General features: G+C 35.4%; 1 protein-coding gene across 47 annotated transcripts in view; it reads left to right on the top strand.

Annotated features, from left to right (window-relative positions):
* LOC109044656 (tropomyosin-1, isoforms 9A/A/B) overlaps positions 1-15,381 on the top strand; it is a 115,153-nt gene that overhangs the window by 86,437 nt on the left and 13,335 nt on the right. For 8 of the 47 annotated variants that reach the window (XM_019040050.2, XM_019062646.2, XM_072297013.1 and 5 more), the window contains 4 exons: positions 951-1,021; positions 4,780-4,855; positions 5,645-5,707; positions 10,086-10,155. In XM_019040050.2, coding sequence (XP_018895595.2) covers positions 951-1,021; positions 4,780-4,855; positions 5,645-5,707; positions 10,086-10,155 — 280 coding nt within the window. Of the gene's footprint in view, positions 1-950; positions 1,022-2,705; positions 2,777-4,779; positions 4,856-5,644; positions 5,708-6,675; positions 6,739-7,383; positions 7,447-10,085; positions 10,156-13,022; positions 13,106-15,381 lie in introns of those variants that run through there. The other 39 variants (XM_072297020.1, XM_019062570.2, XM_019062606.2 and 36 more) reach the window with 16 other exon arrangements.

The raw sequence follows: 15,381 nt of genomic DNA, 5'->3' as shown, positions 1-15,381 counted from the left end.
TATGCTGAAACGATACCTTGCAGGACACCCACATTTTCGCTCATAATTTCTTTAAAGTACACAAAATTCAGAGTATTACCACACTCACAAGGATGGCCCCTCAGTATTGCAAAACCCCTGCTTTTTTATTTTACCTCCAGAATCAATCATTATTGCAGATTAATTTGAGTTGATTCCCTTGCTTATAGCCAGCTCCTGGGTTCGATGCATCCTTGATTGAAAATAACGAAAAATCCCTTCACCCGCTGTATGGTATCTCTGAAGCCTAGCCTATAATATTTTGCTTCAGACTTCTCGAATTTTCAAGAAAAGAACCTTCATCTCCAATTTTTACTGGAATATTTCCCAGAGAGGTCACCTACTCGTAAAACAATTGTGAAAATTTTAGCCTCCACAACGTTTCTCGGTCGACTGCTAATTTAAAATTAATCTTCTTTTTTTCTTAAACTGAACATATGAGGGGAAAACTGAGCCCTACTCTTGATTAAAAGAGATTAAAATAGCGTATTTTCATAGTTGCCTTAAATCATGCCCTCTTACCTTGTTTCTGACCGCCCGACTTTATGGTCAGTGGCCAGTAGATACCATACAACGTGGGTGCATTCTATTCACCTGCATTCAAGCTATTTTGTGACCATTGAAAATGCGTTTTCTTCGTTTAATGATGAAACTAATGGTGTTGTGGTGGGATGAAGATTTATACAATACGTTCTCAGATCCCCGTGTCTTAAAGCGAACCCTTGAAATTTTTGCAATTGTGTTTGGTTACTCCCCTTTTTTCTTGGTTTCCCCCCTGGTGTGATTTCGTCTAGCTCTAGTGAATATGACAATGTTGCCCCCTTGTTTTGACCCCTGCATTTCTCCCGAACTTGATCCTACAAATTAATCGCCCTGTATGATCCTGTTTTGTGGTTTGATCCGTGTTTTGAACAAAGCATTCCTTGCGATAGGTTGCCCGAAAATTGGCTATGGTAGAAGCTGATTTGGAGAGAGCCGAAGAACGTGCCGAAGCCGGCGAAGCGTAAGACACTACTTTTTCCCCCTTCTAAATGCCTGTAATACGCTTCACTGTTTTTGTAAATTGCTAGTGTGCATTTTTGTGTTTCTCTAAAAATTTTCAACTTTAGAAGAGTCTAAGTACCCAATTCTTTGATATTCCAGTAATGACCGTATCTTTTCTTTTACTTTTTTTTTCGTATGTTTCTTTGACTCTTCTCTTTTGAACCAACAACGGGCCTATTAGCCACCTAATCATGTTAATAGCTGCGAAAAAGTCATATTGTTACGTAGCAAAACAGCATAGCATAGCATTTTTCAGTGTAAAATGAAGCGAGTTTTTCCTGTATCCCCCCCCTCCCCCCTCCTCCATCACTTCAAATGTATTTTTGGAAAATTCCTTTTCAACGCTCCCTAATATAGTACTACTAGTTATTACCCCGCTAGCAGTAACTGACAGTGGCGTGGCGTGCTTTGCGATTTATCGATTGTTATACCATTTAAACCTATGAAAAAGGATCGATAAACAGGGTGTCGCTTAATAATCGATTCTTCACCGTAGCTTCAAATGGGGAAATATCGATAATCAATCATTCTCGCCTCGCCACCGGTGACTGATCTTTGAAACCCCTAAATATTTGTTTCATTTTGCTTCTTTTAAATGTATAATCAAATCTACCAACTCTTCCCAAATTTTCGGAGGAACCCAAGATATTTCAAACAATCGTGGATTTCTTGAAGAAATAGTTACGTTGGTTTTTCAATTCGGAAATTGAGGAACATTGGGAGATTTGCCACCCCTAATTGAGTTACGTGTCTTCTTAGTTTAGCCATCAATATGTGTTTGTGTGTTATATTCCACCTAAAATTTTGAAAAGAATTTTTTTTACAATTCATACCTATGTATAACGCTTTTAACCTAAACTTATCGGTTGATCCATTTTTTCCATTTTTTTTATTTAATCCCCTCTATTTGCGATTCATCTATTTTTATTTGATTGTTTTCTATTGTGAATTTTTATCACTGTTTGTAGATCCTATTTTTATTTTTGCATTTTGTTTTTGTTCGATCGGGTTTTTCCCACCAGTTTTCATTTACTACCGCGTGAAGTGTGTGTGTGTGTGGTGTTCATGCGTGTATGCAATCTACCATTATCTTTATTTTTTCCCAGTTTAACAATTGAAATAACATTCCTCAAAAGTTGAACATTTTTTCATTTGTTGTGGCCCAGGAAGGAGGGTGTATTGTTGCTATCAGGAGAATCCTCCTTGGCCCTTTATCATCACTGATGTTACTCTCAGCTTATGCCCCTGTCAAACGAGAAATGATTTTTTTTTTTTTTTTTTAAATAATATTTAAGATTCTCAATTATATCCTCTCATTTAAGCCTCAAGGATAATAAATTATTTTAACCAGTTGTGTTTAAAGAGGCGGAACTTGTGGATAGTTCGCTGCTTTCTAAATTGGCTCGGACAATTTTTGAACGTGTTTAAAGTATTCCCATCAGTTTCGGCGTATGATGCACCCTCCTTTTTTAACATTCCGTCCACTCCCCATTTTTAGTGTGTTTATTTTTTACGCACCCTTACATTATTAGTGCCCTAGACTTAGCTTATGTGTTTTTTTTCCTCTCTCTCTCTCGTTTTTATGATTTTCACGTGTTTGTTTGAAACGCATGGCCTACATTTGTTGTGTGTGCATGTCGTAGGTTGCTCGTAAGCTTGTAATGATGGAACAAGACCTAGAACGAGCAGAAGAAAGAGCAGAACAAAGTGATTCGTAAGTTGTATCCCCAATCAAATTTCCTCTTCACTTAAAATTTTTTTGTTTTAATCTGACGATTACGACTTTCATCGAAGGACGTTCTTCCAGATTTGGAGGCGTGCCTCTAAACTTTAAAGATTTCGCGCAACCATTCTAGGATGTTCATTTTGGTTGGCTCAAGTGTTTAACTCATTCAACCATCAATAGTCAAAAGTAGCGGAATCAGTACCTGAGTTCCTGCTTCTTTTCACTCGCCAGTGAAAAAAACCTTGTAAATACAAAATTAAACAATAATGTGATGTCCCTTATTCTACCCGAATCAAAAGGTTATTTTACGCTGCCGCTCAAGTAGTTTCCTGTAGTGTGGTCAGAACCTGATTAGTTCTTCCCATTCCTGAAGGCTCCAAGGCCTTAGGACTTCCTAAAACTCTGGGTCTGAGCTCCTGCGGTGTACTTTTGCCGTCCCAAAAAATTTAATCCTTTAATCACTGAAAGACTTTAGCAGCCAAAAAAAAACTCGCTTTCATTGATAACGGAGGCAAATGAGCCTTTTGGCCTCTCTCTACACTCAGGTCGATCAACATTATCAGATTCTTGCCTGATTTACCTTCTCAATTCATAGTTTGCTTTTCAAAAGAGGTACAGCTTTAAATAAAATCTAGCTGCGCTGGTTTGATAGGCGCGTATATTTTTAATTTCAGCCACCAAAATGAACATTGCAGAAGGGGAGCGGCGGATCCCAAGTCAAGTTGTTTTACCCAAAATTATCTTCCTGAACATTCCTCTCAGCAGATGAGATGACCGTTTTTCTGTTTAATAAGACGCAATAGCCAATCCATTCTGGACTAGTAATTTATAAATGTTGGGTGTTGCGTCGTTTTAGTTTTTGTGCGCCTTAAAAGGCAAGTAAGTAATACAGAACAGACCACGAGACAAGATAGGTACAAATTCAAGCATTCTGATTTATGTCCCCTCTTTCAAATTGTACGTAAAATTGGATTGGTCCAACGAAAATCACCGAGATTAACTCCTAACCAAGATATTGACGTTTTATTTAGCGGTTACGAAAAATTTGAATCTCCTGCTCGCAAGAATAACCAGGATCTACATGAACCAAATTGTTCACTATAACAGTTTCGGTAGACTTCTTAATCGAACAGTGTTTCGTACCTACCTTGTGGTAGGTATCAAGAAGTAATCAAATGTGCAACATCTGAGCCAAAGCGCCGAGATTGGTGTTATTCTGTTTTCACACCGAAAGGACATTTTTACGGTAACGTTCAGTGTGCGGTTTAATTCAAGCAGAAAATGGTTTGTACGTTAGCGGGAAGCTTGAATTTTGGTATTGAATAACATGAATATCTTGGTCAGGAGTTACAATAATTTTCGTTGCATAAACCCTGTTCTACGTGGAATTTTTATTTTAAAAAAAAAAACCCAAAAAATCATAAGGTTTGAATTCGCCCCTTTGTCCAATGGTCCGTTGTGGCAAAGCATGCACATTGAAGATCCTCCTGGCTAATTTTGATATTGCAAGTATCTCCTGTTCAAAGTTTGCAGCAAATTTTAGCCGATTGAACTTGGATGAAACCGAAGAATTTTACAGGAATTTCCGCTTCAAATTAAGTGACAAGAGGCTGTTGTGCTAATACTTGCAGTATGAAATAAAATAATGCCAATTAATTTTACTAGTAAACACTGCCGGTTAAGTACAATTATTTTTGTTCAAAAGTAGGAGGTAGGAAGAATTTTTTTTTTTTTTTTTTAAATCAGAATATTCATAGTTCTGTGATCAGTTTTGACAGATTGTGCTGAAAAATCAGTACTTTTCTTTATTCAAACACTTGTTAATTATTCAAATCGTATCGTAGAAACTGTCTACCTTGTTTGTGATTTGAGCAAAATGATACAGCTTTTATTTCAAAATGTACCTCTGGTTTACATCTCACGCTTTAAAGCTTCAAATACTTGTATTCATTTTTCTGTACAGTGTTAATCTATTTTTTTTTTAATTGCAGAAAAATTGTAGAACTTGAAGAAGAACTTCGCGTAGTCGGTAACAACTTAAAATCTTTGGAAGTCTCTGAAGAAAAGGTACGATTATTTGCTTTTTTAATGAATAATAATTAGTGCTCTCAATTTTTGAAGCCAAGAAAGTATACCTAAATCTGAGAATTTAATTTGGTACTATATTGTATCCACCAGCAATACAGTGATGAAAATATGTGTTGGTTCAATTTTTCTAGGTGGCTTGAAAAGTCATAGAAATACTGTGCGTATGACACAACAAAAATTCACATTAAAAAAACCTTTCTATAAATTATACGAGTAAGGGATATGAAAGTCCTAAGACCAATAATATCTATGCTAATATGCTTTTTTTAAGCACAGGTTTTCACAGGAGTGAAATAAATGTTGCAGCAAACACATGAGTTGACTTTTATAGAGCTGCCATTGGAGAATTTGATCGATTGATTTTTCTTCAAATTAAGCATACGTTGTTCTAAATGGTGCTAGTGTTTGATATGAACTCTTCGAGCATAATTAGTTTAACTACAACCTCCAAAATGTCCTTGTTTTTGCTCAGGAAACAAGAGATACCTCAAGTCCCAGTCCACACGAGCGCAGTTCGAGGAACTTCGAGCGAATTTATTCCAGGAACTTTTTATAGCTTAGCTATAACTTGTTCCTGAAACCCGAAGTTCGTGGATCTAATTCACCCAAACTGGGTCCGTGTGGATGAGGCTCTTGATCTAGCTGTGGAAAAGGCAATACCTTATATATTTTAATTTTAGTTTCGCTTATTTTACAAACATAAAAATATAAATTTCCATGTCTGTCTTATTCTCACGTATGTGCTAACTAGCGAATTTATTCATTCAGGCAAACCAAAGAGAAGAAGAGTACAAACAACAGATTAAGAACTTGACAAACCGTTTGAAAGAGGTATTTTTACAATGCCTGTGTGATCCCTTTTTGGCTTTGTTTGTGTTTGACAAGTGCCTGTTTGTGCAAAGTAAATTTTTCTCTGCACCTGTGGAAGTCGACAGCAGAATAATTGCGAGTCTCGCTGAAGTGCACATTTATTTGCTTCAATTGGCATTGACTCAAGTGTCTCTCCTCTTTGTATCATACTTGTGGTCGAAGTCAGAATCTTTGCTGATCGCTAGGTACTGCTTTTCTGTAGAAATTAAGTCATCAAAGAATCTAGCTATATTTTACAATTAGAAGAAGGTTTTTAATCTACTTACTCCTGTTTTCATGACAGCCTTCTATGAGGATTTATCTTGGGAGGTTAATTTTTAATTAAGGAGTCAAGGTCAGTAATAGGAATTTGAAAAAAAAAGGCCACTAGACAATGTCTGATTCAAAGAGAAGCGTCTCATGTTATCTCTTTAAAATCTTACATAGAAAACTAATGGTTCGGAAATCAACTCCTGAACAAGATATCAACCAGTATTTTTAACACAGGTTAAAAGGAAAGTTTCTTCCGGAGTTAAGAAAATAAGTTTATGATTGAAGCACAGGTGTGCTAAGGTCATGTTTTACATGAAGCTTTTATTGAGAAGTAAGTATCTACGTCAATTTTCACAGAGCAGTGCTAGGGTTTTGCAAAGATTCTTGACCAAACTATTTTTCTCTGTACTTATTGGTTTTAACAGCCTCGGTTGTGTTCTTATGGAGCCCAGCAAGGCTGATTATATGAGCACAGGAAATTGTACAAAACTGGGGATGACCGGGGGAACAAATGTTAATTTCTGAAAACATTGAAGCCAATCGCATTTCACAGTAAAGCTAGATTTCATCCGTGTAAACCTAACATACAATGTTTGAATTTTGACTCATCAGTGTTTTCTTGTTCTTGTTTTCTCCTAACTCTAACTCATTTCCTGGATTTACATTTAACTCGAAAGGCGACACAAAGAGAAGAATCCTTTGAAGAACGGGTAAAAGCCCTTTCTGAACAGTTAAAAGAGGTAAACAAAATTAAAACGGCCTACAATATGTTTGTACTATACTTCTCGTTCGGGGCTGCATTGTTATCGGGCTATTCTTCAGTATCTATTTTCCCAAACAATAGTCACAATTCTCCGTCATAGAGTTGTACAAATTGTTATATTTTGTGTTTGTGTTGGCTTGCATTTTTTCGCAGCTGCCGCTATATCTCCTCCTTATCTTGGTCATTAAACACCATTTTTTTTTCATTTCTATCGAGCTTTTGTCAATCCTCTTTTCATAAAATTAGTTATTATTATTAAGATCTATTAAAAGAGTCTGTACAGTTAATATCAAAATGATAAAGTCTATGCAACAATTTTATTCTGTTCTCAACAAGTCAAAAATAAAATTTGTTGACAAAAATTGTCATCTAATGAGCAAGCATAGAGACGAAAGAAACAGACCCTTATGCCACCTCACCAAAAAAAACCCTGCTCTGTGTAAATGGTGTTTCTTGAACCGCTCTCCTCCTGTTATGAACTTCCTTTTTGTGTTGTTTGTCTATTCATTTTTTTTCTTCTTGCATGTGTCATAATTCATTATGTTTTCTTTATGTCCGTTTTTCTCCTCTCCGTCTCGACATTACACTTCCTTTCATTCTGTTCTCCCCCTCAACCCCAAAGGCTACCGTGTCAAAAGACCTTATTGAAGACAAAATCCACATTCTTTCTGATAAGTTAGTTGCTGTAAGTAGATCACATTCTTTTAGAATGCCTTCAGTCTCACTGACTAATTCTGTTAACTGCACGGGTGGGAAATTAATTTGGTTTTTAACAGATTATTTGAATCATTTGCCAGAAGGAAAAAAAATGAAGTTCCAGACAGAATGAACAAAGAGCATTTCTAAGTATGATTATTAAGTTTTTAAAGTGCTATTTCTATACATTTGAATCGTAACACCTGATTTCAGTCCTAACTGTAACTTCCCCCCCCCCTTACCCTTTATTAAAGGAAGCTTTTTGTTCCGTCAACTCGACTCAAAAGTTCTGGAACAGAAGCAGTTTGAGTACTTTTGACCCTGTTGTCTACTAATCCAATTTTTTATATGGAATAGAAACCCAAGAACCATTCTTTGAGAATTCCAAGCATGTTCCTCCTTTTTTTTTGTCCAATGTAAAGTTGTTCCATTTGCCCATCCTACGAAGTCGGGTGATCTTCATGAGTATTTTCAAATTTTTATTTTGATCTTTCCTCAGATCACCTTGCTTTGATAGGTATATTTTTTTCTTCTCGAAAATATCTAAACTAAAGGTTCTTTTGAGTCTCACTCTTTGTCGTCTATCACATAAAGAAATTTGTCCTGATTGCGCAGTCTCAGTATTTCTCCCGAACATCTTATCTTTTTATAGGAAAACTGTCTCATGAATCGATCTTTCTATGATTTTTCCTTACTATTATGAGAGGAGATTCTAAAATTGCTAGACAAAGATGTATAACGATTCACCCTTGAAAGAATGAAAACTTTGTAAAAATACTGGAACTCCGCAATCGAGATGCGTTTCTTCCCATGGGAGGAGACATCTTCTGTTCATGTCACAGAAAACCTTGATATTTGTTTATCAGAACATCAATTCCAGACAAAGTAGATCATAGCATTTTACAATCGCCTCAATCTTGAGTATGAATTGTTTTTCGAACCAGTAAAAACTTGACGAACAAATCAGAAGTGTGTAACTACATCATCCTCTGCGCTGCATGTATTGCAACTTTATTGTAGTCATTCTTTATATAAATAATGGTAGTGGGTCACCATCCTTAGTGTTGCAACATGCCTGGTCCCTCAGTGACTTCATACTGAAATAGTCCTGCTTTTTTGCAAATGGAAAATTCGTAAGTACTTTGCTGTTGCAAAAGTACGCATTATTCAGAAAAAAATGTGCAAGAAGATAGAACTAGAGAGTATTTTTCTCTCTCACCTCCCTCTCTCTCTTTCATTGATGAATTTCAAGCCAAAAGAACGCGATGTCATCATGGGCTTCAGGTTTATGTCTTTACATCTGGAACAGATATATTCCTTGTTTCGATTGTTTTTTTTTTTTTTTTTTTTTTTTGTTTAATATTTACTGCCCTCTGCTTTAGAGTAACTTGCTTGATGCTTTTTTGTGGTTTCATTTTGTACGTATCAGCTTTTGCTTTATACATTGCATTTTTTTAGTTTTTTCTTGTTACTTTTTCTATGTATTTTGGGTGAGTACTATTTTTACTTATTTTATATTCAGATAATTCTATTCACTTTAAATTTTTTCTTATTGTACATGCTGACAGTTGTCGGAAGTTAAATTTTAATAATGTTTGAAAAAAAAATTCCTTTTGTCTAAAAACAGCAAAAAAATGTTTATAGAATAAATGAAGGAGCCTACTAACTCCTCTAAATATTGTATGATAAAAATAAATTGAATGGAGATTTAGCATATAATCATTTTAAAGACTATATTCATGGTGTGCATCTTAACTTTAAATTATCAGTTTGCATCCGAGCCTCTTATCAAGATTGTTCTGTTTTCTTAGGTGTTTGAGGCAATATATTCAGCTGTATTTTAAGATTTTTTTAGCTGATAAAGTGGTCAGTAATATCACAAACTTACAACCACTCACTGTGTTTTCATGTAATGAAAGATAAATAGCCTTTCTCAGCTTAGTAAGTGTGTTAGGCAATAAGTCTGTAGCACACAATACATGCAGCCAACTGAAAGTTAGCAAACTTTCTAAATGCAAATCACATGGAATTCACATTGTGCACCTCAGAAATGTCTAACATACACCCCAAAACGCAAAATTAGGGTTTTCGAGTGCTTTCTCCTTAGCTGCTGGCAATCAGTTTTATACTGATGTAGAGAAAACCTAACCTAAGTGAGCAACCACTCATGCAAAATGATATCAATCTTCCCTATGTTTTTGCTGTTTTTTCTAATTAGGACAAAGGCTTTAAAGTGATTGGAACTTCACGTAAAAAAGATTGATGAAAGTTTATGAGAGCAATTGTTCATGTAGGTAAAGGTTTTCTTACATCATTTTATGAGGACCCCAAATGGCTAGCATCTGAGGAAAAAGCACCTGTAGCCATTTAGAATTTGAAACTGGGCAGCGTGGATTTTGCAAATCATACATCTTGGAGTGTAGATACTTCTGATGTGCTCAGTGTGATTTTTGTGCGATTTTACTTAATCTTTCCAGTTGGCTGTACCTCTTGTGTGTAATAGACCTATTTAACTTTTATGCAGTGTATTTGCTGAAGTTCTACTGTCTTTGAAACACCCACTTATAATGTCAGTATTTGTCAAATTGCTGAGAAAATTTGTCTTAAATCATCATTTAATTTTTCTAGGCTGAAGCCCGTGCTGAGTTTGCCGAGAGGTCCGTGCAGAAACTGCAGAAGGAGGTTGACAGACTTGAAGGTAATGTCATAAGCTTCAATAGCTGTCTTTACATTTTTGCAACATCAGATCAGTATATTTTGTATCATTTTTTAGTTCCATAAGGCTCATTTCGCTCGTTCACAGTGAGCTAAAAATTAAGATATTGTGCTCTATGGTAAAGTTCTTGTGTGGTGAAAAAATAGATGAATAAACTTGAATCAATAAGGTTGAGAATCTTTTCATCAGAAAGGAGTTGGAAAAAAAAACTGAATAAAAATTTGTACCTTTTGTGATTGCAATACTGTAGGTATGTATTGGTCATCAGGAATTATTCGTAATGAAGAAATGAATCTTTTGGCCACGTTGGTACACTTCTCTCAATTCAGTTGACAGCAATTTTCCCCATGTGGAAAATTTTATGTGTAACCTTCACGCTGTTCAATTTCTTTCCACCCCCCCCCCCCTACCCAGATAATTCAAATCTTTTGCATTTCTTAATAAAGTGCAGAAGTTAAATAAAGAGATTTTATGACTAAACTGGGAAACCTCGAATTTTTAATGTGCTATTCCAAACTTTGTGCTCTTATTATACTTTTTCGGAAAGAAACAAACCAGTTCTATTGCTTGAATTTTGCTCAGGATATTTCTCAAATAAAAGGGTAAATATATTGAAATTTTTAAGAAATTAAGTTGATTAGATTTCCAATGAAACATTAAATATCACGAAAAGTCTGCAATGTTATAAACCAAAATATGAGGTTTCTGAGTACCTATAGCTACTATCACGTCTCCCAGTTTTCAAAGTCTTCCAAGATTAGTCATTGATATTGGACATTAGAATGGTCGTTGACTCTCTAAAACATACTGTTCCCAGCAACTAGTTGACGATCTTAGGTTGTTTCTGAACATCGTCCATATTTTGAAGAATAAGAAAAAGAATAAATAATGCCAGGGCTGTATACCTACATGGGTAATTATGGTATCTGATCATAAACCGAGGTCCTCTATCCAATATTACATAGGACCAAAAAGGTTTTCAACTTCCCTCCCGTTTCCCCCTTCCATACCTAGCATGTCCCCCCCCCCCCCTCTAGTGTTGCCTCTGTCAATAATAATTATTTTTAACGGTCTGAACTCTGTCTTTGTTTTCTGGAATTGGTCCAACCTCTCCAAAAGAAAACTCCGGTTTGATTTCATGTAACGAAATTGAAGAGGAAACTATTGCGCGTGGTTTTACCCTGATCTTTGATCTAATATTTTTTGCTCTCTTTTTTTTTCTATCCCCTGTTTTTACCCTATTTAATCAAGTTATGTGGTGGTTTTTAGCTGTGCCCTCTCTGTGAACCCCAGAAAACCAATTTATTAGGAAGTTTTTCAAATTTTTATTTGCATTCCCCTCAAAGCTACTTGGATTACTTCAGTAGTTTGTTCCAATATTAACTTTCCATGTTTCATCTTTCTTTGTCCTATTAATATTCTTGTGTTAGATCTTCTGTAGATGAGAATTTACCATACATCACTATTTTATCATAAATTACCCATAATTGCGTGAATAATGGGTCAGTTACGCTTGTCCCAGAATCAAGTTTAGATGCTTGATTCTTGTCGATCAGCTGAAAATACTAAGAGCTGTTCAAACAGCAATTCTCTGTGTTTATTATTAACCAAGCTACCAATCATACTTTGTAAAATTTGACTTGTGACATCATTTACCGCGGTAGTGACACCCTTGGTTTCATACACCTTACTTTTATTCGTCAGAGAGACACATTTTCAATTGTTACTCAAAGTGGAACTCAGGTAAAAGTGAGGTGGAAGAAACCAAGGGTGTAACTACCGCGGTGGATGACGTCATAAATCGCAATTTTCAAAGCACATATCTCGGGTAATGTTGAACGTAGGAAGTTGTTGTTCAGACTGGTCTATTTATTTTTAGCTGAAGTACAAGAATCAAGCATTAAAACACGATTCTGTGACTGGCGCAACTGACCCAGCAGTAGAGCTTGGAAAATGTTAATTTTTCTGTCCCAGGAAAGCTTTTTTTTCCACTAAAAATTTTACCAACATGCGTCTCTCTGAATTGAATAGAGACTCCAAAAACTATATTATTATTTCTTGTTATTGGGAAGTCAGAATGATTGTCCTAACTGAATTACAGGAGAGATTTCTTCCTCTATTAATTATATTTCTTCTAGGAACAAAATAACTAACTAATATAAACATCCGACCCTGTGTAGGAATAGCCCTTACTGAGGTAATATAATCGCAGAAAAATTTCAACAGTTAGGAACGTTTACTTTTCCTTGTAAGAATACATTGCAGGCATACATTGATGCAACATAGTAAAATTGACTGTCAATGTGATTAGTTAAGACTCGTGGAGAAGAAACCTTGAAAAACAAATCCATTGTTGCCCGCCTCTCTTCTCTCCTCCCTCAAATTACAATTTGTGAAATTTTAAATAACTTTTATTTCTTCCATAATGCTGTGATAAAAATTATCTCAAAATCACTGTTAGCTCACTCCACGTTATGCGTTTAAATCACACCAATTAATTTTATCAAAGAGGCGCTTACTTTACGTATCAGTGGCTATTATTTCCCAGTTTTCTCCATTTTGGCAAAAATTATTGATTTTCCAAGTTCTATCCAGTAGATTTTTTAATTGTATTTGTTGTTTATTTTAATTTTTTTGTTTGTTTTTGTTTTTTATACTACTAATTTATCGTTGTATTTTGATTTTGACTTTTCGTTTCTAATCTCTTTTAGCATTGTATTATTTTTGCTTGTTTTTGAGTTGGTTTGTCTTTTTTTTCATTATTTTGCTTGTGTGCTGCTGTGCTTAACCCCAACCATCATGTTGTAACGATGTCTCACTTCAAACGTAATTCCAATCTGGGGCAACAGACGACCTTGTTTTGGAACGAGAAAAGAACAAACAGTTGCAGGAAGAAATGGAGGCCACCCTACACGATATTCAAAACATGTAAAGGAATTTTTATTTATTATCTATTAATTATTCTTGGCAATAATTTAAAGGTTTCAGTGCTTCAATCTTTACTTCTAACTCTAGGGTTCAGAATGAGTTAAATTCTTAGGTGTGGTCTGGGCCGTATACATGACTTGTTTTCCTTCTAAACTTTCTTGATCCAGCCCAACTTAATTATTTCCCCAACTCTTGGCCTTTTTTCTTCTTCCTCCTTACAGTTTATGTTTCAAATTGAAAGCAAATTCTTGAAATAATAAGCCTGAAAAATGAACCGCTAACATTTAAAACTTCGAAATGTATCAAAGCGGATGCAGGGATTGTAAATGGTATTTTAGGGATTTCAGCGTTACTACAGCAGAAATGAGTTTAAAATTGCTCATCTGCTGGCAATGCCGTATGAGCTTGTAAATATTCCTTTCGAATTGCAAAGTTGATTTGCATAAATGTCTTGAAACTATTTTTGGCGTCAGTAGCTTGTGTTCACTCTAATTCAGGCTTCTATCTTTCTTTTTTATCTATTCTTCTCTATCCTCCAGTGCTCTGGGAACGAACACTACATTCTCTATTTTCTTCAGTATTATTGCAGTATTTTGATCCCTCATCCTATAAGCTTCTTATATCCGTGAAACAAATTTGCCTGGCTTGAATCAGCAATTCAATTTCTAAATTTTTTCCTTGTCTCGACCAAAAAATATCACTATATTATTTTTTTTCTGTATGGAAGTTCCTTTTTCCATGGACTATAATAAATGGTGAATAATGAGGTATGAGGTATTATCAAGTTTCTTAGTATCAATTAACTCACGCAAGAATCTTTGAGGAAATCCTGCGTCGACTCAAATTCATTTTATAATATTCTATCTTTACCCCATGGGGTTGTCCATGAAGTATGTCATGTTCTAACAAGGTCTAAGCTTTCTTAATGAGAGGGTCTAGTACTGTATGACACGAATAGGTTTCGAGGTTTTTTACCAACCTTTGAAATTGACTTAAAATTCAATCTTGTCAATTATTGTCTCTATTTTTTTATGAGCTGACAGTCTTTGCTATGAAGTAGTATGGATGAGTTTTTGTAAAAATTTCCTCTTTTTGATGAGGGGTAGGAGGCGTTGAGAACACTAGCGGGCAATTTTTTGAGAGGGGCTCAAATCTGCATGAGGAAGGAGATCCTAAAATCTGATTTTTGTAAGACGTAATTTATCGATAACCTCTTGGATCACAGGCAAATTTATTTCTAACTTTATTTGTGACCCCTTGTTTCTTATCTTTCTACTAGTATTGTTTGACTCTGGTAAAGTATGATCGGATAATATTTGCTGTCATAGCAGTATACTAATAAATTCAGAATACTGTTCATAGTAAGGTTTTCATACATCAGTTGCTGTTGAAAAAAATACATAGTTCAAATGAATGATCAGAACATCTTTCTGAGCGGTAATGAAGCAGACTTGAAATCCTTACCTGAATACTCTTGGCCTCTTATTGTACACTTGGGAAGGTGGTATCGAAGTTAAGCCTTTTGTCAGTAAAGTTCATTAAACAGAAGGTATATGAGAAGAAGGTGGTTTTAAAAGAAAAATTCTTATGGCTTGCTGATGATGTAGAAAGACCATGGTGTCTATGACAAAATGGAAAATGCTGGAATTAATCAGGGAATGACGAATATCCAGGAAAATCAGGGAACTTGTCAGGAAATTAGAGCTGAAAACCAGGAATTTCCTATCTCTCTGCTCTGAGATAAATTATTTTTAAAATTGGTGGTCCGTGTTGACTTACTGACTTTAATGAATCAGACAAAAGTTAGAAGAATTGATTTTTCTTCGCCCAAACTTGGGAGGAAAATCTCCCATGTCCAAGACAATCTAGGGGAAAACGGCAGAAGATACTGAGTTTTCTTAAGGAAATTTTGTCGTAGAAAAATCAGGGAATTGTCAGGAAATGAAAAAAGTCAAAAATTCTAGACACCATGCATTTAAGGGAGCACAGCATCGAAAGACTCAGTTCTGTGGTGTAAAACCTAAAGAGGAATAATTGAGACTGCATTAATTTTCTTTTTTCTGTTCTCTTTTTTCGTGTGCCTCCTTCAGCACTTCACCTTTTTTTTGTGAGTGTGTGTGTGTGTCCTTTGGCACTATTCTGACAATTCAAAATTCTATGCAGGGATCTTTATATTCTCATACAAGCACAAAAACTGTAGCTTGGGTCCTATTTTCAACTCGTGTGAATTCGCTATCTTTTCATCTTGATTGGAAGATCTTGCATGATCATTTCTTCACA

The sequence above is a fragment of the Bemisia tabaci genome, chromosome 2 (assembly GCF_918797505.1).
Source record: "Bemisia tabaci chromosome 2, PGI_BMITA_v3".
NCBI classification, from domain to species: Eukaryota; Metazoa; Arthropoda; class Insecta; order Hemiptera; family Aleyrodidae; genus Bemisia; species Bemisia tabaci.
The sequence above is the reverse complement of the archived record's forward strand: the minus strand, read 5'-3'. Positions and strand labels throughout refer to the sequence as shown.